The sequence below is a fragment of the Pristiophorus japonicus genome, chromosome 6 (genome assembly GCF_044704955.1).
Source record: "Pristiophorus japonicus isolate sPriJap1 chromosome 6, sPriJap1.hap1, whole genome shotgun sequence".
Lineage (NCBI taxonomy): Eukaryota > Metazoa > Chordata > Chondrichthyes > Pristiophoridae > Pristiophorus > Pristiophorus japonicus.
Window position 1 is genome coordinate 9789411 of NC_091982.1, and position 25504 is coordinate 9814914.

Genomic DNA, 25504 nt, shown 5'->3' on the forward strand with positions numbered 1-25504 from the left:
TTCTGCAGCATCCCTTTAAATATGGCGCCAATTGCGCCCACTGCACCCTGGGACTGTCTGTTTTTTTTGGTCGGGTCCTGGGGCGGACTCAAAATCAGGCGTAATGCACAAAAGTTCCACCCATGTTCTAGCGCAGCCTTGCACGATGATTGATGACACCTTGACGGTCAAAATGGAGGGTGGGGCGGTAAGTTTTTGCGCTGCCACATAACCATTGCCGAAACCTCCGGCCGGGCGCTAAATCTTAAGACATCCAGAAACACCTTTTTCCACCCCGCCGAGGCGCTAACTGGGGCGCAAATTAGCGGAAAGTCCACCCCCTTGACATGATGCTAGAGTAGTGCTGTGCCCAAATATGCTTTATTAATGTATGCATGTGTAAGTGATTCTGTGCTATACGTGATTAGAGGGCCTGTAAATGATAACATATGAAGACAGAAATGACTAGAAGAATTATAGAAAATACTGTGCCAGAGACATACAATAGAAAATTTTACAACTGACTGATACTGTTCTGTTTTAGGCAAAGGTTTTGCGTTTATTGGCCAATGTGTATCTAGAGTGGGACATCAAGCAACACCAGGAGAGAGCTCTCAATGCTGTCATTCTGGCGAATGAAGTAAGGCATATTATGCAGTGCTTTAGGCACACGGACCATGGGCTGAATTTTCGCCACCATTTTGCGCTCGTTTTTTTGACCTACGTTGTTTTTTTTTGGAGCAGACTAAAATCTGCAATTTTCGTCAAAAGTTTCTGCGCCATTCTAAAGTAGGTACGTCTGATTTTTTTAAATTCCCGATTTTTTTTACGTCACTGGGGACGGAACCTGCCGGGTGTGCCATTTCTGGCCATTTAAGCGAGTTTGGCCAAGTACGATTTTTTTCTAAAACAGCATAGTGCACCCTTCTGAAAAACCTTTCCTACACTTTAGGAAATCGGCGCAGAGAAGAGAAAATCGATGGAGAGAAGACGCCATTGTTTAAACGGAGCTGAAGACACAGCAGGGAGGAGGGTGCGGGGTCCTTTTGGCCCGGGATGGCAGCGGGCCGGTGCGGGGTGCTTTTGGCCCGGGATGGCAGTGGGCCGGTGCGGGGTGCTTTTGGCCCGGGATGGCAGTGGGCCGGTGCGGGGTTCTTTTGGCCTGGGATAGGTGCAGCCCGGTGCGGGGTCCTTTTGGCCCGGGATAGGTGTGGGCCGGTGCGGGGTCCTTTCTGCCCGAGATAGGTGCGGGCCGGTGCGGGGTCTTTTCTGCTCGGGATAGGTGTGGGCCGTTGCGGGGTCCTTTCGGCGCGGGATAGATGCGGGGTACTTTCGGCCCGGAATAGGTGCGGGCTGGTGCGGGGTCCTTTCGGCCTGGAATAGGTGCGGGGTCCTTTCAGCCTGGGATAGGTATTGGGTCCTTTCGGCCCGGGATAGCAGCAGTGCAGTGGGGGTGGGGGTCGGGGTCCTTTCAGCCCGGGATAACTGCAGCACCGGCACTGTAGAGATGAAAAAAAATATATAAATACTAAAAAGGAATAGAGAAATTTCATATTGTTTCATGTATTGAGATTTCAGTCTGTTGTCCCAAGTCTCACTTAGTGATCTATTTTACAATGCTTTATTTGTGTCTCAGAGTGTCCCTTGTTACCCTGGCAACCTCAGTTTTTCGGCACAGACCTTAAGCTCCACCCACAGAGCTTAAGGACAATCTGCGCCGCTCCAAAATGAAAGGTTATGCTAGCGAAACTTGGAACTTTTTTGGGGGCGCAATTGTATCTCTACAACTTCGACAAAAAAAGTCCATGTGGAATTTTGGGGCCCATGTGTTTTGCCAATTTAGCTGGCACAACATTCTACAGGTATATGATTACAATCGTGGCTTGCTGTCACTATTTATCCTCCTCAGCTTTTTCACTGTCTTTTACACTGTTGCAAACATCGTCCTTCTTAAATGTCTCTCTTCCACAGTCCACCCCATGATTACATTCCTACTTGTCTCATTGTATGCATTACGAGGGAAATTTTAATTTTTGGTGCACAAAGCCTCCAGCAGATGCTCTTCCTGTGCCTAGATGCTCATCTTTTCTTTAACCCAGAGCTCCATCCTTGGCTCATTCCTCCTCTTCATTTATATGCTATCCATTGCTGACATCATCTGAAAGCTTGGGTTCAGTTGCCACTTGAGTGCCAACAAAATCCAGTTCTACAACTCTGCTTCATCCATTGACCCAGTGCTGTGGTCACTTTCTTCAACCGGCTGTTCAACATCAAGAGCTGGATGAGCTTAAACTTCCTCCAGCTAAATGTTGTCAAAAATAAAATCTTTTGCTTCAGATACTGCAAATATGAATGCATCACTAGCCTCAACTTCATTAACCTCCCCAGCTTCTATCAGGCTCGGTCCAAAAGGGCAGAACCTTGGTGTCTTTTTTTTTTAACCTGGAACACAGCTTCCTCCTCTATATCTAAACTATAACCCAAATTACTTTTTTTCATCTCAGTAACATTGCCAACTTCCACTCCTACCTCACCCCCATGTTGCCATAACTCTTATCCATGCCTTTATTACTTTTCAGCTTGACTTTTTTCCCAATGTTCTCCTTGATAGCCTTCCAGCCTTCACAATGACAACTCATTCAAAATACTCAAGGGGAAGAGGGTGCAAAGCATGAGGCATGGGGAGGCTTGGAGAGAACTTAGAATGCATAGCCCACAATCTCACTCACACCAAATCTCACACCCCTATTGCCCTTATCTTTCATAAGCTCTATTGGCTTCCTGAGCCCATTAAATTGGTGTAAAATCCTCTTGACCTTCACTATATGGCCTCACCATACTCAACCACAGCAATCTTCCCCAAGTCTTATGTTCCTTCATGTACCTTTCAGTTCAGCCTACTCCTTCTTCCCTGTTTCCATTGTTTCATCGTTGGTGGGCTTTCCTTCAGCTATTGTGCCTCTGCAAACTCACACCCAATACCCTGCCTTGTCACTACACACTCTGCCTTCCAAAGCCTCCAAAATACCTTTCTCTTCCACTATGCTTTCACCCCCAACCCTCTGGATTTCCCATTGGATTTCCCTTTACCTACTACTACTACTGCCTGCCACATTGTAAAGTTCTTTGAGATGTCTCTCTGCGCATGAGGAACACTATAGTAATACAAGTAGTTGTTGGTTGTATATTTCAATATTCTAGTCTTGTCTCAACTGGGGATATCTTTGCGTACTTCTCAGGTAGCCTGTGCGGGAGCGAGAGGAGCTGAACATAGGAAGAGGGGGACGAGCCAAACGTAGGGAGAGAGCCAGGTACTCTGCAGTGGCTACATAAAAGTCTGTTTTAGACACTCAAGGGGAAGAGGTTTCAAAGCATGAGGCATAGGTGCTCTGAGAGAGAACTTGGGATACAGAGGGCATCACTGTTAGGGGTGGGGGAAGCGAGGTACAGGGACTCCAGTATGGGAAATGGCAAAAACAGTGTTGATGGGTGGGAGAGTATAAATTAGAACACAAGAAAAACTTTTCAAATAAAAATTCTACATGTTTTGTGATGAACAGTTCTAGTTACTTAATCCAACAGGAGAATCCCCATCCAGCTGGATTATTCTTGAAGATTAAAATCCTTTTGAACTGTGCTTGTCCCGATGAAGCTGTTTCTGTAGGTAAGAAGCAGAGTTTGAAACAAGTTCAGCATGTACCAGAATGAGTTACAATGCATCATTTAAAAAATAAACAAGTTCATGGCACCATGATGTTGAAACAAACACTACACAAATGTCATGAATATTTTTATTATTGTAATATATTAACCTTTCATTGTACCCAAAAAACAGAAAATGCTGGAACATCGAAGTAGATCAGTTAGCTTCTTGTTAGCACTACGGCTGAAAGTGGAGGAGTCCGCTTCCAGCCTCTGTGGTGTCATTTCGCATGGCATCAGAACTCTGCAGTGTGCCCATCTCCAGGGACGATGCAGTCGAGCCCTCACTAAGGGATTTAGTGTCACTGGTCTTTGTAGCTTTGGCAGATGCACAAACGGCTGCCATGCAGAATCTGATGAAATTTCTTGATGGATCTTATAGATGACCTGGAAGAGGGGACAGAGTGTAGTGTAACAAAATTTGCAGATGACACAAAGATTAATGGGAAAGCGGGTTGTGTAGAGGAGACAGAGAGGCTGCAAAGAGATTTAGATAGGTTAAGCGAATGGGCTAAGGTTTGGCAGATGGAATACAATGTCGGAAAATGTGAGGTCATCCACCGTGGGAAAAAAAACAGTAAAAGGGAATATTATTTGAATGGGGAGAAATTACAACATGCTGCGGTGCAGAGGGACCTGGGAGTCCTTGTGCATGAATCCCAAAAAGTTAGTTTGCAGGTGCAGGGAGGTCCTGCTGCAACTGTACAGGGTATTGGTGAGGCCGCACCTAGAGTACTACGTGCAGTTTTGGTCACCTTACTTAAGGAAGGATATACTAGCTTTGGAGGGGATACAAAGATGATTCACTAGGCTGATTCCGGAGATGAGAGGGTTACCTTATGATGATAGATTGAGTAGATTGGGTCTTTATTTGTTGGAGTTCAGAAGGATGAGGGGTGATCTTATGGAAACATTTACAATAATGAAAGGGATAGACAAGATGAGGCAGAGAGGTTGTTTCCACTGGTCGGGGAGACTCGAACTAGGGGGCACAGCCTCAAAATACGGGGGAGCCAATTTAAAACCGAGTTAAGAAGGAATTTCTTCTCCCAGAGGGTTGTGAATCTGTGGAATTCTCTGCCCAAGGAAGCAGTTGAGGCTAGCTCATTGAATGTATTCAAATCACAGATAGTTAGATTTTTAACCAATAAGGGAATTAAGGGTTACGGGAAGCGGGCGGGTAAGTGGAGCTGAGTCCACGGCCAGATCAGCCATGATTTTGTTGAATGGCAGAGCAGGCTCGAGGGGCTAGATGGCCTACTCCTGTTCCTAATTCTTATGTTCTTATGTACAGGTTGAACCTCTTATCTGGGACTCTCTTATCAGGCACCGCCCCTCGACCAGCACCATTCCCGTCCGCCGGGTGGCGCATGTGCAGATAATTTTTTTCCGTACTCACCAATATTCTCTGCTCTCCTGAAGATGGAGACTCCTTCCTTGGTCCGATTCTGAAGGCACTAAGTGGCCTTGAGGGTGGGTATTCAAGTCGGTGGGTGGGGGGGTGGGGGGGTGGGGAGGGGGTGAGGGAAGAGAGGTTCAACCTGTACTAATATTAATTATATTTTGAATTAAATTATAAATAAAAGCTTGATGAAAGTTATTCAAAAAAAAAATATATGTTTAAACCCCCCCGGCTAGTTTTTCGCATTGCCGCGCTTGGACACTATCTTCTCGATGCCCGGAACTCCTGCAACCACAGAGCTGCCATAGCTCCGCTTAACGCTGGGTGGGTTTGCTCTTAACGCGATCCCGGCTCAGCACACGGATGCACTGAGTCCCATCGACCTGCCTCCCGCGCGTTGGCCGGGGTCGAGACGTTGGGCCGTGTCTTCGGGCTGGCCGCTCCTCCTCTCCGCTCCCTGCTGCCGTCGGTGCTCCCTCTGGGGTCGGGTCGACGGGCTGTGTTCTCGGGCTGGACGTCCCTCCCCTCCCCGCTGCCCTCGGCGCACTGCCAAACAAAAAGAAAATAGCTCTTCATTACTTTCAATCAGTCTTGGAGATCGTTGGGGGGCGGATTGTGGGGTTGGGGATATCTGTATCGGGGCTGGCTGGCTGGGGCTGGGGGCTGGCAGTTGTAAAAGACGGTAGAACACGTGACCTCCCCTTGTCCGGCAAAATCCATTATCCGGCACAGGCCAGGTCCCGATGGTGCCGGATAAGGGAGGTTCAACCTGTACCTCATATAATTGAAAATGGTCGGGCTTCCCATTCCCAACGTTATCAGGTGGGAAACGTGCAAATCAAATTTAATGAGGCCAAGGACCAGTTAGCCTGGGCTTGAAATCTGGGCCAGCAAGTATATTTTGCATCTGCCTTGCCCACTGCCCACCTGAAACCTGCTGAGAATTAAAATCGACCTCATTGTTTTGTTGAATTTTAAATGTCACATTGATATTCTGCTGCAGTGCCAGGAAGGAATGATGTTGCACAGCGCCGTTTCTTATAATTACCATCCTTGCTGATCCTCAGAATTCAAGATACTACCAGTTAAATCGTTATTTTTGTAATTTTTTTGTATAGAAATATTAGGGAGTCTGTGTAGTCATCTTTAGTGTGGTATTAAAATTAAAATGTCATTGCTGATGTTGTGTTAAAGCTTGTTGGTCGTTACAGTTTTTACAGTGATGCTATTGCTACTGGTGGGAGAGTATTAAACAGTATTCCTTGACAATATATTAACACTACATAGTGATCCAATGTGTCAGCTGTATTTAAATAGATTAAGTACTGTAATGTATGTACATAAGGTCTGCCCACCAACAGGGGACACTACCGTCGGAGGTCCTAGGGTCATAGGTACACTCGTGCTGGGCCCGGTATATAACCTGAACTTCACCTTTGTATCTTCACTTCTGGAAACCATTAAAGACTGACCAGGTTACTCAGTGGCTCACAGTATGGAGTTCATTGTATCATTTCATACACCACAACTGGCGACGAGGCAAATACGAACCCACACAAAAGCATGGTGAGCACAGCACGATCGAGTACTGTTGGAATTCTCAAGAGATTCAATGAGGGAGAAGATTGGGGAGACTTCACGGATCATCTTGACCAGTATTTGTACGGGAATTACATAGTAAGCATCACGGTATTGTCATGATGAAGGCCATCGCCAGGTCCCATGTTTGGTGGGCTGGCATTGACTCGCACTTGCATGCAGTTAAGCAATGCCCCAAAGGAAGCTCCGCTCAGCCTGTGATCATGGTCATCCAAACCGTGGTCTAGAATCCACATTGACTTTGTGGGCCACTTCCTCGGTAAAATGTTTTTTGTGGTGGTGGATGCATACTCTAAATGGATAGAATGTGTGATCATGTCATCCAGCACTTCCACTACCACCATTGAGAACCTGAGAGCCATGTTTGCCACACATGGTCTGCCAGACATCGTTGTCAGCGACAACGGACCGTGTTTCACGAGCCTGGAGTTTCAAGAGTTCATGAAACGCAACAGCATAAAACATGTGAGGTCAGCCCCGTTCAAACCCGCGTCCAATGGTCAAGCGGAGCAGGCAGTTCAAACCATCAAGCAGAGCCTGAAATTCGTAACTCACGGTTCCTTGTAGACACGCTTGTCACGCATGCTGCTCAGTTACAAGACAAGGCCACACACGCTCACCGGGGTCCCGCCTGCGGAACTATTGATGAAGAGAGGCCTCAAAACCAGGCTCTCTCTAGTCCAGCCTGACCTTAACGATCATGTCGAACTCAACACCAGCGGTAGTATCGCGTACCTGCCGCAGTGTCACGTGACATCTGTAAATGACCCAGTGTATGTACTTAACCATGATCAAGGGCCCAAGTGGCTCCCGGGCAATGTTACAGATAAGGAGGGTAACTGGGTGTATATGGTTAAGCTCAAAAATGGGCAGATGTGCAGGAAACACATTGATCAAATCAAGTTAAGACACACTGACAAATCGAAACAGTTGGAAGAAGACACCGCAATGCTTAGACGACCAACCAACTCATGTCCAGCCATCAGAAGAACCCACTGTGGTCAACGCCCAGCCCCAAGTCGTGAGAGACTCGGAAAGCACTGGGATTGTACTGAGACAGTCAACCAGGGAGCGAAGGGCTCCGGATCGTCTGAACTTGTAATATGGACTTGTGCCAAGATCTGGGGGGGGTGGGGGAAGGGGAATGATGTAATGCATGTACATAGAAACATAGAAAATAGGTGCAGGAGTAGGTCATTCGGCCCTCCGAGCCTGCACCGCCATTCAATAAGATCATGGCTGATCATTCCCTCAGTACCCCTTTCCTGCTTTCTCTCCATACCTCTTGATCCCCTTAGCCGCAAGGGCTATATCTAACTCCCTCTTGAATATATCCAATGAACTGGCATCAATAACTCTGCGGCAGGGAATTCCACAGGTTAACACTCTCTGAGTGAAGAAGTTTCTCCTCATCTCAGTCCTAAATGGCCTACCACTTATCCTTAGATTATGTCCCCTGGTTTTGGACTTCCCCAACATCGGGAACATTCTTTCCGCATCTAACCTGTCCAGTCCCATCACAATCTTATACGTTTTTATGAGATCCCCTCTCATCCTTCTAAACTCCAGTGAATAAAGGCCCAGTTGATCCAGTCTCTTCTCATATGACAGTCCAGCCATCCCTGGAATCAGTTTGGTGAACCCTCGCTGCACTCCCTCAATAGCAAGAACGTCCTTCCTCAGATTAGGAGACCAAAACTGAACACAATATTCCAGGTGAGGCCTCACTAAGGCCCTGTACAACTGCAGTAAAACCTCCCTGCTTCTATATTCAAATCCCCTAGCTTTGAAGGCCAACAGACCATTTGCCTTCTGCACCACCTGCTGTATCTGCATACCTACTTTCAGTGACTGATGAACCATGACACCCAGGTCTCATTGCACCTGCCCTTTTCCTAATCTGCCGCCATCCAGATAATATTCTGTCTTCGTGTTTTTGCCCCCAAAATGGATAACCTCACATTTATCCACATTATACTGCATCTGCCATGCATTTGCCCACTCACCTAACCTGTCCAAGTCACCCTGCAGCCTCTTAGCATCCTCCTCACAGCTCACACTGCCACCCAGTTTAGTGTCATCCGCAAACTTGGAGATATTACACTCAATTCCTTCATCTAAATCATTAATGTATATTGTAAAGAGCTGGGGTCCCAGCACTGAGCCCTGCGGCACTCCACTAGTCACTGCCTGCCATTCTGAAAAGGACCCGTTTATCCCGACTCTCTGCTTTCTGTCTGCCAACCAGTTCTCTATCCACGTCTGTAAATTACCCCCAATACCCTGCGCTTTGATTTTGAGGTCGACAAACCTTACTACCAGTTGTCATAAGGTCTGCCCACCACCAGGAGGCATTACCGTCAGAGGTCCTAGGGTCATAAGTATACTCGTGCTGGGCCTGGTATATAACCTGAACTTCACCTTTGTATCTTCACTTCTGGAAGCCATTAAAGACTGACCAGGTTACACCTGGTCACTGACTCACATTACGGAGTTCATTGTATCATTTCATACACAAGTACAAACTCGAGTATTTTGAAACAATCTAGTTTACAGGATTTAACATTTTCTGATGCTGTTTTTTTTATTGTTTGGCAATTTGGTTCATTTTAGCAGTCAAAGATCTCCTTGGAAAAGTATCGCTTGATGTTTGTCTTGAAGCTGCAAAACTACTAATGGAACATGACCGGTCAGTGCAATCCCTTTATCGTAATTTGTACCTTATTTAAAAATCACGCGGTAGATTTTTGTTTTTATTACCTGGGCATTTAGCAGCAGGTGGTTTCTGTAAGGGGTGTGTGATCCTCGCTGCCACATTTTTCTTTCTGTGCTCCACTCAGGTGATGCTTAACACTTGGGCGCTAAAGCTGAAAATAAACCCACATATGTCTGTCTGCATTTCCTGTCTACAAACTTTACTACCAGTTGTCATTTTTCTTTTGGTCACAGGCTTGTAGGAAATGTTCCCATTGCAAATTTTTGTGTCCACATTTCCCATTCAGTATTTCTATATCAATTTCACGTTTGTTGATGAACCAATTGAATCGCTCTGAATCCGTTTTCAAACATTTTCATTTGTCATTTGTCCCAGTAACTTAAATTTCTAATGTCCCAGATATAATTTTAAGCAAAATAAAACAAATTCAAAATATATACATCTAAAATTGATTACATTTACCTTTGTAGCTTTTAATACCTTCATTTAAGATTTTCCTTTGCATTGGGGTTGTGTCCCTCTGCCGCACTTTCTCTATGGCCCAGATTCTCCTGAATACTTGCGCTATAGTAATAGCGCAACTAATGCATTTGCTGTAATTTTAGTACAGAAGTTCCAAGAAATTATGGTATAAGTGAGCTTTGCTAGTTTTAATCCCACACCAAAATGTCCTGGGCCATTTGCACCCCTCTTTTGGGAACCTTTGCTGAAACAGGTAAAAGTTAGTTATAATAGCTCCATCCCTCATTGAAAACTTAGTTTTCTGGTCACTTGCAGGCATGCTGATGAAGAAAGGTGTACACACACCTGGCTGAATCTACTTCGATTATAAGAGAATTCAGGGTTTAGTAAATTTCCAGGATGTCATGTGTACTGGTTTGTGATAACTACAAGGAGTGCTTATTGCTGAAAACATCAATGTAACACTGACTTACTAACTAATGCCATGGCTTTCCGCAGAGATGCACTGTCCTTTGAATTTCTGACAACTCTGTCCAAACAGTTTGAAACCTGTCATGACATTGGGAAGGTTTTATTGATGCATCTTATGCAGCTACTGCAGAGAAGCAAGGAGTTCCTTGCCAAGCAGAAAATAGAAGACATTATTGCAGGTAGGAAATTGTCAAGAGGATTGTGGAATCTTATGGTAATAATTGGTAATAATATATTAATCACTTTTCAGGTACATGCTTTTCACTGTTCTTTTCTCCCTTGGAGAGCACTTGTCACCATTGGGCTGGTTTCAGTCTGACAAAATTGGTCCTGTTGATACGATTTTGGAATGTACCATCAGGAAACGGTGCAAATTCCATTTTAGCTACCTCACTGTTGAATTCAGACTCTGCATTATTTTCCAGCTGACTTTAGACATAAACAGGGTGATTTTCCATTAAGAGTGTAGGGGCAGCTTGCGCAGTGCATTTCGTGTCACAGGCACAGGAAGAGAACCTGCTGGAATTTTTCAATGTTCTCTCATTTAAATAATTAGGCCATGTGCTGGTAGCATGTAGGCAATGAGGGTGGGGAGGAGGGGGTTATGGAAAGAGATCTGGGATAGCAGCGTAACAAAGCAGCTGCTGTACCTTAGAGGGGCACCTGCATCTCCTGCTCATTATGAGGGAACTATCTTGCACTATTATGAGGAAACACATTTTCACATATGATACACCAGCCAAGGAAAAATGTTAGTCATATTGATTAGAGCTATAAAAGATGTACCAATGCACACTTGCATGTTGTTGTTCCACTTGTTTTGGGAGGCACAGTAGGAAGTGGCCAAATTTCAGGCTTTTTGCTCAAATTTGGAGGAAATCATTTTTTTACTGATACGCCGCTTGAAAAAAATCTTAACACAGATAAACACAAATCCATAAAACTCTTTAAATGTTTGTTGCCTTTGTTCATTACCAAAAATATATATATGTGTTGAGTTTTTATTAATTAAAGCCATTATATCTGTCTTGCCCTTTTATCCTCTTCGAAATAATGGGGGGAAAATTCCGGTCTGAGGCTTCCTTCGGACGAATGCTTTTGACCCCCAAAAATTTTGCGAAAATACCTGGTGGTCACGGAGACGCCGTCGATTCCGGTCGGAGGCCTTCATTTGAAGCGCAGCATACAGGGAGGTGACTTCCCCGTACGTACGGAAATGCTGAGTTACATGGGCCTGGACCACCAATCACTAGGTAGTATTCTCATTGATAATAATGGGAACTTACGAGTTCCCATTACTATTAATGAGAATAACCCCCTAAAACAAGAAACACAACATAATAAATTAAAAAAACACCTCACATATTTAAAATTAATTAAAGTTAAAGTTAATTAAATGTTTTAGAAAAAATTATTTTTTTTTTGGAACTTTTTAAAAATGTGTTTTAATAGGGTTTAAAATGAACTTGCCTTAATGGACAGGCTTTTTAACATAAAAATGTATGATTACATTTAATTTTTATGGGCTAAACTTTCCTATCATTTTCGGTGGGCTCTCGGCGATTTTCTTGACAGTAGAGCTCATTTCTGCCCGGCGAAAGTTTCCCCATTATTTTTTTAGTGGTATCGCCCAATTCTGAAAATGCCCGCTGGGACCAATCTGACAACGTGCACTGCTGAGAAAATCGCCAGGGTGTAAGTTTGGCCTCGACGGAAGCCCGTCCAGATTGCCGAGGGAAACGCCCTGTAAAAGCTGCTTAAACAGAGCAGAAGGGGAGTACTCTGCCAAGAAAGGTAAGTTAAAGGTTCTTTATTTTTTTTAGTTTAAAACGGCGATTAGATGTGAAAGTGTCTTGGGAATGCTTTTTATTTTTATTTTTTATTTTTTTAGTGACTTTTTAAAGTTTTCCTCCCTCCCTAGGCCCAACCGCAGTCTCCGACTAAATTTGAAAAAAAACGCCCGTTTTACTTAGTTTCCCCTTAACTGCCGAGAAAACCGGCAAGAATAAAGGTGCAAGACCTATTTCCTCGCCGGGCGATTAGTTTTAACATAAAAATATAAATTTTCACCAGCGTTACTTACCAAACGTTAGTGGTTTTTCTGGGCGGGCAATTGGGCGTTGAGGGGCTCTCAGGAAAGTCTAGCCCTATAGATTTTAAAACTCTTAAGCTGGCAAATGTAAAAGTTTGAAGGACATTCACTGGGCAAGAGATGGGCAAATAGCCTTCTCCTGGGGATGCGGAGGATCCGTCAAGAGAAATCTTGACAGATTGGAAAAGCCGGTTTTCAGTGCATGCGCATCGAGCCCCGAAAACCGGCTTTTGCAAGACCTCGCCGGGTCAGTACGCACCTGGCGAGGTCGGAATTTCAGGCCCAATGTGTCCTGCAGTTCTGGCTCCTTACAGGGCTCCTTCAATCAAACCATTTTCTTTTCCAGTTAGTTTGTACATTTAGTTTGTACATTTCCTATTTCTAATATTTTGGATAATGAATTGGATTCAGGCAAGGGCATAAACTAAAGAGCAAATTGGAAAGGATTATTTTTATTGAGGAACCAATGTGAAGGGCCAACACACAGTGCAGGACAACACCAAGGTTTCAAAGAATGGAAATAATGTAAAGTCAAGTAAGGAAGTTATGGGGGTCGAACTTGGTGGAAGTTGCACCCGCATCCACCGAGGTTCTGCCGGAAGTGTAGTTTTTTTGGTCGATTCCTCCGGAACCGCTCATCTGCCGTCCACGTTCCACCCGGCGGGAGATTGGTGGTGAAGGGTTCCACCGATGTGAGGTCGGGCCGCCCGCCCATGCCGGATGCTCCAAATGGCCCATATTGGTCAGTTATGCTGGCCTCCGGTCGACCTGTTGCCCCCCCCCCGCAACCGCCCCTCCCCCCCCCACCCCCAGAAGGACTGCTCGGGAAAATCAGGTCTGACCTGGACGGCAGTCGGGCGGCAGGGAGAACAGGTGGCAGGGAGGCCATCAGATCACGGCAGTTGGGCAGCACGGAGAATGGGTGGGAGGGAGTGCTGGAGGCCATAAGATCACGCCAATCGGGCGGATGTTGGACCATTATGAGTGGGACTGCTGGAAAAAAGTTAAGGTGCATGTTGCATTACTTTACTGCTGATGGTGATATTTAATTGGGATGTCATAAAAGCGAGTGAAATGTGTCTAAGCTGATAGAGGATTTTTTGTTGGACCTTGCTGAAAGTCCTTCATTGAGAAGCCCAATGGTGAAAGGAAAATAATTATGAATAAGTGAAAACTCTTCAACATGTCACATTTTGAACATCCAAGCTGATTCATTAATTGTGTGACACAATGTAGCACAATTAGTACAATGTAACTGATGACCATGTCATCTGAGGAGTGGCACTCCTCCATGTTTGGCCTCGGAAAAAGAGGGTTGAAGTGCAAGCCTTAAGGTCTGCCCTGCAAGTAGGTAAAGTGGGAATAATTGAATGGCAGCCTTCCTGCATTGGTGATCCTTCTTTGTCATCTTGCGATTTTGTGCAGTGCAGTCAGATATTCCTGATAAAGTAGATGACCTGAGGGACAGATGTGTGTTTCTCACAATGCACCACACATGTCACCAAGAGAGGGTCAGCAATATGAACGTATTTACAAGTGCACAATAACAAAGGTTACATAAGATTATTAAATGTGAAAAAATTTACAGGAGCAACACCCACCCCTCCACCCGACACCACCATCTCTCATCTCCCCCCCCCCCCCCCCCCCCCCGGCCACCCCCCACTTGCAGGGATGCCCAATGTCCTCTTCCTCTCCCCGCCTACACGATGGTGTGGCGCTCCCCTGCCTCTGGATGAGAAAGTTGTGCAGGACGGCAGCTGGATGTCTGCAGACGTGTGCATCTTGGTGAAAAGGTAGGGGGCGGGACCGAAGGCGCCGGGACCTCCTGCTTCTCCGGATCTGTCTGCCTTGAGGGTGTGGAGTCGGGGGCTTGCGCTACGTGTGCAGAAGTCATCTCTTGCCCCATGGCCTCAATGCCCTTCATTGTGTGCTCCCACACTGTAATGAGCCGGTCCATCCTCTGATCATACTGCTGGGTAAAGGTGGTGATGATGCTGCCAGCTATCCCAGCCATGGACCGCAGCATATTGCGACCTATCTTCACACTGGTGCGTGATAGCTGCAGCATCTCGTTCAGTGCAGAGAACCGTGCTGCATCTGCAGGTGGTTGCCTTCTCCTGGTGGGTGCTGGCGCCTTGCTTGCCTTTGAGCCACGGCCTCTGTGCTTGGTAGAGCTTGCATCTGTGGAGTCCATTGGAAAGCCCAGGAAATCGGAGCCCGACGCCGAGGTTCTGTGGACTCTTGCCTGACATGGCAGGAGGCTGCTGTCAGCCACTTTCAGCTCCTCCAGGTCAAGGGGTAGAAAGACTGGCCTTTCTCCCTCCTCACTCCTGTTCTTCCTGGCCCTGGGTGGCAGAGGTGGGAGCGGTAGAATTAGGTGGTGCGGTGGGGTGGTGGTGGAAGGATCCACTGCCTTCGGGTGTGGAGAACGTCGGGGTGGAAGATGCTGGGGTCTGACGGCTTCTCTGAAGGCCAAAGGTCGGCGATCTCCCTAGATCTGTCCTGTTCAAGTCATCATCTGCAAGTAGAGGACAACATTTCAGTCTGTGGGGGGGGGGGGGTGGGGGTTGGTGGGGGAGAGGTGTTGGTCAAGCTGAGATGTGAGCTGTTCCATCTCACATTATGCCAGTAAGGAGTTCCATCTCTACATGTCCACAAAGTGTATGTTCAACTGCAAGTGCCTTAACTTTTATGTACTTTCATGCCATGAGCGTCGCTGACACAGAGATTAGTATAACCTCACCACGCGGTAGCAGCAGATCTGCATCAATGTGTGTGGTTGGATGGTGGCGATCACCCACTAATGCCAACGCACGCTCCTCCAGCCTGGTCAATTCAACCACCTGTTCTGGGCCCCCCTTCAGTTGCACGCAGCCTTACCTCATTGGTTGCTATTTTTTTCTGCACAAAAAAATGTTGTGGCCTTTAGCCCCTTTGCTGATGCCCCCCACACACATTCCCACACACATCTGGCGCACAACTTTTTGGGCCTTGGACAGGAGGGGGCGAATAAATATGTACCACTCTAGCTGCCACCAGCAAATCGTTCCAACGTTTGCGGCATTGGTCCCCATCCCGCTCAACATTGCCCATCCATCCAAATTCGTCACTGTTATGTCTTGAATAAAGAGTCAGATTAGATACTTCAAGCTCAAAGTAAGGTGTGACTATAGTCCTATATTACAGATCTCAGAGTGCCTCTCAAACCTGTGAGGCCTCCTTATATATAGGTGCTCCCAAGGGATTGTGGGATCCCTTGGGATTCCAGGGGATAAGGCCTCTGGTGGTTAGACATGGTATTTACAGATTTACATACATAACAAACATTCCCCCCCACCCCCAAGTCAATAGTGTAACTATGTACAACGTGAGTCGATCTGGGGCATTCCTTTCCCTGGTTGATTGGCTCGTTGCAAATACTGGTTTTGGTGAGTCGTTTGTTGGGCCCTCGCTGGGCTGCTGCGTTGCTGGGCTGCTGGGGTTGGTGAGTCCTGCTGGGCTGCTGCGGGTGACGGGTTCTGCTTCGTGGTCAACCGCTGGGTCGGTTGCCACTTGTTTGTATGCTGGAGGGTCGAAAAAGGTAGAGTCTATTGTGGGTTGTTCTGGATAGTCCGTAAATCTGAATTTGGTTTGGTCCAAGTGTTTCCTGCAGGTGAGTCCATTTGAGAGTTTGACCACAAACACCCGACTCCCCTCTTTGGCTAAAACCGTGCCAGGAAGCCACTTGGGACCTTGTCTGTTAAATCATTACACACTACTATGAGGCACATTCTGCAGACAAGGTCATTCTGTGACCCTAACCTTTATTCACAGGATCAAGAAGTGATGACCCTGCGTGGGACCTCCCTTTATATACCTGGATGACCAGGTGAGGAGTGTCTCCTGTCATGTATTTCACCATCTTGCAATGACTATAAGTATGTAACTGTAACTCATGCATACTGTACCTGTACCCTTGTAATGCACACCCTGACCACAGGGAATGAGCTCCTCACTTGGGTTTCCAGGTATAAAAGGGGAGGTCCCACCCAGGATCAGCACTCTTTAGTCCTGGGAATAAAATGAAGGTCACAGAGTGATCGTGTCTGATATATCCATGCCTCGTGTGACTTTGTAACAAGGTGCAGAGACACAACATCTGGTGACAAGGAACGGGAATCACCGAACCACGAGGATGGCCACCGGCAGCACAGAGGAACGCTACTGTGTGGGTGAGGGCTGGTACGACTTTGTGGAAAGACTCCAGCAGAGCTTTGTCACAAAGGACTGGCTGGAAGAGGCAGCGGCTGACAAGCAGAGGGCGCAACTACTGACCAGCAGTGGTCCACAGACGTATGCGCTAATGAAAGACCTGCTCGCACCCCAAAAGCCAGCAGATAAGTCCTTCGAAGAGCCCAGCCAGCTGATCAGTGAGCATCTCAAGCCGGCAAGTAGTGTACACATGGCCCGGCACTGGTTCTACTCTCACCGGCGTCGGGAGGGTCAAAACATCTCGGACTTCGTGGCGGAACTGCGGCGTTTGGTCAGTCTCTGTAAGTTCTCTGATGCCTGCAGGGGGGAAATGTTATCGAGGGCATTAATCATGCCGGCATTTTCAGGAAGCTCATAAAGACTAAGGATTTGACTTTAGAAGGGGCGGCGTTGATAGCTCAGACCTTTATTGGAAGGGGAAGAGGAGACCAAGCTAATCTACGCACACAGCCCTGCGTTGAACCAGGGAATCAATGTTATAAAAATGGCACAAAACTCCACAGGCAGGCAAGGGCAATTCGAAACCGTCCAGGCAGGCAGGCAAGGGCAATTTGACACCACCCAGGTAGCAACAAGCTCCTGGCAACAGGGACAATGGAAAGGGGATCGGCAATTCACGCCATCACGAGAAACAATGCATCCTGTGATGGGACAATTAACACCCTCCATCAGAGTGATTAGAAACAGCCAAAAGGGCCATCAGAGAGGAATGCCTGGGAATAGTTCTTTTGTTAACAGCAATCTCAGCTCAAGTTGGAGATGTGGGAGCAGACACATTGCAAAAATCTGCAGGTTCCAACTTTATACCTGTAGGATTTGTAATGTCAAGGGACACCTGGCCAGGATGTGCAAAAAGGCAGTAGCGAGGCTAGTCTGCGAGACAGAGGAACCAGACGAGGGGTCTGAAATGCAGGATGAGGCCTGGGGAATAACCATGGATGCTGAAGTTCAGAGAGTTATGTGGCTGACATCCACAGCTCATACACCAAAACGCCACCCATGATGATGAAAGTCTTACTGAATGGCATCCCCGGTGCACATGGAGCTGGATACCGGAGCTAGCCAGTCACTCATGTGCGTCCAACAATTTGAGAGACTATGGCCACACAGAACTAGCAGGCCCAAATTGGAACGCATTGAGACGCAGCTACGTACGTACACCAAAGAGATCATATCAGTGCTGGGCAGTGCAAACTTGATGGTAACGCATAATGGATCACAGAACCGGCTGCCACTCTGGATTGTTCCGGGAAATGGCCCCGCGCTCTTGGGGAGGAGTTGGCTAGCTGAAATGAATTGGAAATGGGAGGATGTGCACGCCATTTCATCAGTGGAGCGACGTTCATGCTCGCAGGTGTTGCAAAAATTCGAGTCACTCTTTCAACCTGGTGTCGGAACGTTCAAGGGCACCAAAGTAGTGATACACATCATTCCGGACGCCAGACCAGTGCATCACAAAGCCAGAGCGGTGCCGTACATGATCCGTGAAAACATTGAAAGTGAACTGGACAGGCTGCTCAGAGAGGGCATAATTTCGCCCGTTGAATTCAGCAACTGGGCAAGTCCCATTGTTCCCGTCCTCAAAGCAGATGGCTCGATCAGGATTTGTGGCGACTACAAAGCCACCATCAACCGAGTGTCGCTGCAAGACCAATACTCGCTCCTGAGAGCAGAGGACCTTTTTGCCACACTGGCAGGTGGTAAGCTGTTCACGAAGCTGGACCTCACTTCGGCCTACATGACTCAGGAACTGGCTGAAGAATCCAAGTTTCTGACCACCATCACGACACACAAAGGATTATTTGTTTACAATAGGTGCCCATTTGGCATTCGTTCGGCAGCGGCTATCTTTCAGCGAAACATGGAAAGCTTGCTCAAGTCCATCCCTGGAACGATCGTGTTCCAAGACGACATCCTTATAATGGGTCGAGACACTGAGGAACACCTCCGCAACCTGGAGGAGGTGCTACGGGGATTGGAACGGGTAGGCCTGCGGCTGAAAAAGGCCAAGTGCGTGTTTTTGGCCCCAGATGTCGAGTTCCTGGGCAGGAGGGTTGCTGCAGACGGGATCCGGCCCACTGAATCAAAAACTGAGGCGATTCGTTGGGCGCCCAGGCCCGGCAACACGTCGGAGTTGCGATCATTCCTGGGACTCTTGAACTATTTTGGGAATTTCCTGCCAAACTTAAGCACATTGTTGGAGCCGTTATATATGCTCCTCCGTAAAGGTTGTGAATGGTCTTGGGGGGGATTGTCAAGAACGGGCTTTCAATAAGGCGAGGAACCTGCTGTGTTCCAACAAACTGTTGACTTTGTATGACCCCTGTAAAAAACTGGTTTTAACATGCGATGCATAATCCTACGGGGTTGGGTGTGTTTTGCAGCAGGGTAACAATGATGGCCGAATCCAACCAGTGGCTTATGCCTCCAAGTCGCTCTCCCAGGCAGAGCGTGGATACGGTCGAGAAGGAGGCACTTGCGTGTGTGTATGGTGTGAAAAAGATGTACCAGTACCTTTTCGGTAGACAGTTCGAGCTAGAGACGAACCACAAGCCGTTAACATCCCTGTTGTCCGATAGCAAGGCTGTCAACGCTAATGCGTCAGCTCGCATACAGCGATGGGCCCTCACGCTGGCTGCGTATGACTACACCATACGGCACCGGCCAGGCACCAAAAATTGCGCTGACACGCCCAGCAGGCTCCCACTGGCCACCACCGAGGGGGCGTCGGAGCAAAGCACTGAGATGGTCATGGCCGTTGAGGCTTTTGACACTGCGGGTTCCCCCATCACAGCCCGCTAGATCAAACTCTGGACCAACAGGGACCCCCTCCTATCCATGATAAAGAAATGTGTCCTGACTGGGGACTGGGCGCCCGCACATAGGGCGTGCCCCGAGGAAGTCAGGCCATTTCAGAGACTGATGGATGACCTCTCCGTCCAAGCCGACTGCCTGTTATGGGGTAGCCAGGTAGTCATGCCCCAGAAAGGAAGGGAAGCGTTCATCAGGGAACTCCAAAGCGAGCACCCTGGCATCGTGTTAATGAAGGCCATTGCGCGGTCACACGTGTGGTGGCCGGGGATTGATTCAGGCTTGGAACACTGGGTTCGCAGGTGCATGACATGTGCTCAGCTGGGCAATGCCCCCAGGGAGGCCCCACTCAGCCCGTGGCCCTGGCCCACCAGACCATGGTCACGTATTCACGTGGACTATGCGGGCCCGTTCATGGGAAAAATGTTCCTGATCGTTGTCGATGCATACTCGAAGTGGATCGAGTGCATCATATTGAACTCGTGCACGGCATCCATCACTGTGGAGAGTCTGCGTACGGTTTTCGTGACCCACGGCTTGCCGCACATCCTGGTCAGAGATAATGGCCCGTGTTTTACCAGCCATGAATTCCAGGAGTTTATGTCGGGCAATGGGATCAAGCTCACCCGGACAGCGCCGTTCAAGCTGGCATCCAATGGCCAGGCGGAACATGCGGTCCAAGTCATAAAGCAGGGCATGCTACGCATCCAAGGACCCTCCCTTCAGTACCGCCTATCGCGTCTCCTGCTGGCCTACAGGTCCCGGCCACAGTTGCTCACGGGAGTCCCGCCAGCGGAACTCCTCATGAAACGCACGCTCAAGATGCGGCTGTCCCTTATTCACCCAGCCCTGGCAGACATTGTTGAGGGCAAGCGCCAGTCCCAAACCGAGCTCCATGATCGAGGCTCAAGGGGGAGGTGTATAGAAATAGATGCCCCGGTATTTGTTCTTAACCATGCTTTGGAACCCAAATGGCTTGAGGGCACCGTAATTGGCAAAGAAGGAAACAGGATCATGGTGCTCAGACTAAACAATGGGCAGATATGCCGCAAACACTTGGACCAAGTAAAGACAAGGTTCAGTGCAGACATGGAGGAACCGGAAGAAGAGCATGATGAGATAACACCCACACCACTGCCAGCGCACGAGCAACAAAGACAGCCCTCAGCATGCACAGTCCCTGCGGCCAGCCTGGATAGGCCGGAATCACCTCAAGTGACAGAGACGCGTGCTGAGGCTCAGCCACCAGAGCCACAACTGCGGCGCTCCACGAGAGAGCGGCGACCACCCGATAGACTTAACATCTGAAACTAAAAGACCTAAGGGGGGAGGTGATGTCATGTATTTCACCATCTTGCAATGACTATAAGTATGTAACTGTAACTCATGCATACTGTACCTGTACCCTTGTAATGCACACCCTGACCAGAGGGAGTGAGCTCCTCAACTGGGCTTCCAGGTATAAAAGGGGAGGTCCCACCCAGGATCAGCACTCTTTAATCCTGGGAATAAAGTGAAGGTCACAGTGTGACCGTGTCTGATATATCCATGCCTCGTGCGAGTTTGTAACAAGGTGCAGAGACACAACATCTCCCGCAAGTTCGCCCCCTGTGGTCAAGGTGTGCATTTCTTAGGTGTATACAGTATGCAGTGTTGTTACATGAAGGTTACAAACATGACATCACCTCCCCCTCAACTTCTTATGGGGTCAAAGATTAAGTCTTTCGGGCGGTCGACGCTCTATCGTGGAGCACCGCAGTTGGGGCTCTGGTTGTTGAGCCTCGGCATGAGTCTGTCACTTGTGGCGATTCCGGCTCGTTCGGGCTGGCCGCAGGGACTGTGCATGTTGCTGAAAGTTCTTGTTGCTCGTTCTCTGGCGGTGGTGTGGGCAGCATCTCGTGATCTTCCTCAGGTTCCTCAGTGTCCATGCTGAACCTTTTTTTTTACTTGGTTCAGATGCTTGCGGCAAATCTGTCCATTGTTAAGTCTGACCACTATGACCCTATTCCCCTCTTTGCCAATTACAGTACCCTCAAGCTACTTGGACCCCAAAGCGTGATTAAGAACAAATACAGGGTCATCGATTTCTATACATCTCCCCTTTGAGTTACGGTTATGGCACTCATTTTGGGACTGGCGCTTGCCCTCAACAATGTCCGTCAGGACTGGATGAATGAGGGACAGTCGAGTTTTAAGTGTAGGTTTCACGAGTAGTTCCGCGGACGGGACTCCCGTGAGCGAATGCGGTCGGGACCTATAGGCCAGCAGGAGGCGCGATGGGAGGGAGGGTCCTTGAATCCGGAGCATGCCTTGTTTTATGATTTGGACCGCACGTTCCGCCTGGCCATTGGAAGCCGACTTGAACGGTGCTGTCCTGACATGTTTGATGCCATTACCCAACATGAACTCCCGGAATTCATAGCTAGTGAAGCACGGGCCGTTGTTGCTAACCAGGATGTCCGGCAAGCCATGGGTCGCAAAGACCGCACGTAGACTCTCCACAGTGGTGGATGCCGTGCACGAATTCAATATGATGCACTCGATCCATTTTGAGTACGCATCAACAACAACGAGGAACATTTTTCCCATGAACGGACCCACGTAGTCTACGTGAATACGTGACCATGGCTTGGTGGGCCAGGGCCACGGGCTGAGTGGGGCCTCCCTGGAGGCATTGCCCAGCTGAGCACACGTCGTGCACCTGCGAACACAGTGTTCCAGGTCTGAGTCAATTCCCGGCCACCATAAATGTGACCGGGCAATGGCCTTCATTGGCACAATGCCTGGGTGCTCGCTGTGGAGTTCCCTGATGAATGCTTCCCTTCCCTTCTGGGGCATGACTATTCGGCTGCCCCATAGGAAGCAGTCGGCTTGGATGGAGAGCTTATCCATCCGTCTGTGAAACGGTCTGACGTCCTCAGGGCATGCTCTGTGTGCGGGCGCCCAATCCCCAGTCAGGATACATTTCTTAATCAAGGATAGGAGGGGATCTCTGTTGGTCCAGATTTTGATCTGGCGGGCTGTGATGGGGGAGCCTGCGCTATCAAAAGCATCGACAGCCATGACCATCTCAGCGCTTTGCTCCGCTGCCCCCTCAGTGGTGGCCAGTGGAAGCCTGCTGAGCGCATCAGTGCAATTTTCGGTGCCTGGCCGGTGCCGAATGGTGTAGTCATACGCAGCATGAGAGCCCATCGCTGTATGCGAGATGACGCATTGGCATTGACAGCTTTGCTGTCTGACAACAGGGATGTTAACTGCTTGTGGTCGGTTTCTAACTCGAACCTTCTGCCAAAAAGGTACTGGTGCATCTTTTTCACCCCGTAGACACATGCGAGTGCTTCCTTTTCAACCATCCCATATTCCCTTTCTGCTTGGGAGAGCGACCTGGAGGCATAAGCCACATTACTCATCATTACTCTGCTGCAACAAGCACCCAACCCCATAGAATGATGCATCACATGTCAAAACCAATTTCTTACAGGGGTTGTATAGGGTCAACAGCTTATTAGAACAAAGCAGGTTCTGTGCCCGATTGAAAGCCCGTTCCTGACAGTCCCCCACAAAACTAATTGCAACCCTTACGCAGGAGCACGTGTAGCGGCTCCAACAATGTGCTTAAGTTCGGCAGAAAGTTCCCGAAATAGTTCAAGAGTGCCAGAAATGAACGCAACTCCGATGTGTTGCCGGGCCTGGGCGCACGACGAATCGCCTTCGTTTTGGATTCGGTAGGCTGGATCCCGTCTGCGGCAAACCTCCTGCCCAAAAACTCGACCTCTGGGGCCAAACACACACACTTGGACTTCTTTAGTAGCAGGCCTACCCGGTCCAGTCGGCGTAGCACCTCCTCCAGGTTGTGGAGGTGTTCCTCGGTGTCTCGACCCGTGATAAGGATGTCGTCCTGAAATACGATTGTTCCAGGGCTGGACTTGAGCTGGCTTTCCATGTTCCTTTGAAAGATAGCGGCTGCTGAACGAATGCCAAACAGACACCTGTTGTAAACAAACAGCCCCTTGTGCGTGGTGTATTTGGACTTTCAGAAGGCTTTCGACAAGGTCCCACACAAGAGATTAATGTGCAAAGTTAAAGCACATGGGATTGGGGGTAGTGTGCTGACGTGGATTGAGAACTGGTTGGCAGACAGGAAGCAAAGAGTAGGAGTAAATGGGTACTTTTCAGAATGGCAGGCAGTGACTAGTGGGGTACCGCAAGGTTCTATGCTGGGGCCCCAGCTGTTTACATTGTACATTATAGATTTAGACGAGGGGATTAAGTGTAGTATCTCCAAATTTGCGGATGACACTAAGTTGGGTGGCAGTGTGAGCTGCGAGGAGGATGCTATGAGGCTGCAGAGTGACTTGGATAGGTTAAGTGAGTGGGCAAATGCATGGCAGATGAAGTATAATGTGGATAAATGTGAGATTATCCACTTTGGTTGTAAAAACAGAGAGACAGACTATTATCTGATTGGTGACAGATTAGGAAAAGGGGAGGTACAACGAGACCTGGGTGTCATGGTACATCAGTCACTGAAGGTTGGCATGCAGGTACAGCAGGCGGTTAAGAAAGCGGAGTCAGAGGAAATGTACGCGGAGTCAGAGGAAATGTATTAGCATGGATAGAGAATTGGCTGGCGAACAGAAAGCAGAGAGTCGGGATAAATGGGTCCTTTTCGGGTTGGAAATCGGTGGTGAGTGGTGTGCCACAGGGATCGGTGCTGGGACCACAAATGTTCACCATATACATAGATGACCTGGAAGAGGGGACAGAGTGTAGTGTAACAAAGTTTGCAGATGACACAAAGATTAGTGGGAAAGCAGGTTGTGTAGAGGACACAGACAGTCTGCAAAGAGATGTAGATAGGTTGAGCGAATGGGCTAAGGTTTGGCAGATGGAATACAATGTCGGAAAATGTGAAGTCATCCACCTTGGAAAAAAACACAGTAAAAAGGAATATTATTTGAATGGGGAGAAATTACAACAATCTGCGGTGCAGCAGGACCTGGAGGTCCTTGTGCATGATCCCCAAAAAGTTAGTTTGCAGGTGCAGCAGGTAATCAGGAAGGCGAATGGAATGATGGCCTTCATTGCGAGAGAGATGGAGTACAAAAGCAGGGAGGTCCTGCTGCAACTGTACAGGGTATTGGTGAGGCCGCACCTGGAGTACTGCGTGCAGTTTTGGTCACCTTACTTAAGGAAGGATATACTAGCTTTGGAGGGGTTACAGAGACGATTCACTAGGCTGATTCCAGAGATGAGGGGGTTACCTTATGATGATAGATTGAGTAGACTGGGCCTTTAATCGTCGGAGTTCAGAAGGATGAGGGGTGATCTTATAGAAATATTTAAAATAATGAAAGGGATAGACAAGATAGAGGCAGAGAGGTTGTTTCCACTGGTCGGGAGACTAGACCTAGGGGGCACAGTCTCAAAATACGGGGGAGCCAATTTAAAACCGAGTTGAGAAGGAATTTCTTCTCCCAGAGGGTTGTGAATCTGTGGAATTCTTTGCCCAAGGAAGCAGTTTGAGGCTAGCTCATTGAATGTATTCAAATCACAGATAGATAGATTTTTAACCAATAAGGGAATTAAGGGTTATGGGGAGCGGGCGGGTAGGTGGAGCTGAGTCCACGGCCAGATCAGCCATGATCTTGTTGAATGGCGGAGCAGGCTCGAGTGGCTAGATGGCCTACTCCTGTTCCTAATTCTTATGTTCTTATGTTCAAATGGTGTGTTGGCCTTCATAGCGAGCGGATTTGAGTACAGGGGAAGGGAGATGTTATTACAGTTGTACAGGGCCTTGGTGAGGCCACACCTGAAGTATTTTGTACAGTTTTGGTCTCCTAACTTGAGGAAGGACATTCTTGCTATTGAGGGAGTGCAGCGAAGGTTCACCAGACTGATTCCCGGGATGGCGGGACTGATATATCAAGAAAGACTGGATCAACTGGGCTTGTATTCACTGGAGTTCAGAAGAATGAGAGGGGATCTCATAGAAACGTTTAAAGTTCTGACGGGT

The 25504-nt window shown here is 48.1% G+C and overlaps 1 protein-coding gene across 11 annotated transcripts in view; it reads left to right on the top strand.

Annotated features, from left to right (window-relative positions):
* The window catches only part of tex11 (testis expressed 11), a 454209-nt gene that overhangs the window by 112420 nt on the left and 316285 nt on the right, over nt 1-25504 (top strand). For 10 of the 11 annotated variants that reach the window (XR_011593569.1, XR_011593571.1, XR_011593570.1 and 7 more), the window contains 4 exons: nt 524-619; nt 3562-3643; nt 9296-9371; nt 10359-10510. Coding sequence is in view for 8 of the 11 variants with exons in the window: in XM_070882608.1 (XP_070738709.1) it covers nt 524-619; nt 3562-3643; nt 9296-9371; nt 10359-10510 (406 nt within the window). In the remaining 3 variants the exon portion in view is untranslated. The remainder of the gene's footprint in view (nt 1-523; nt 620-3561; nt 3644-9295; nt 9372-10358; nt 10511-25504) is intronic. The other variant, XM_070882606.1, reaches the window with a different exon arrangement.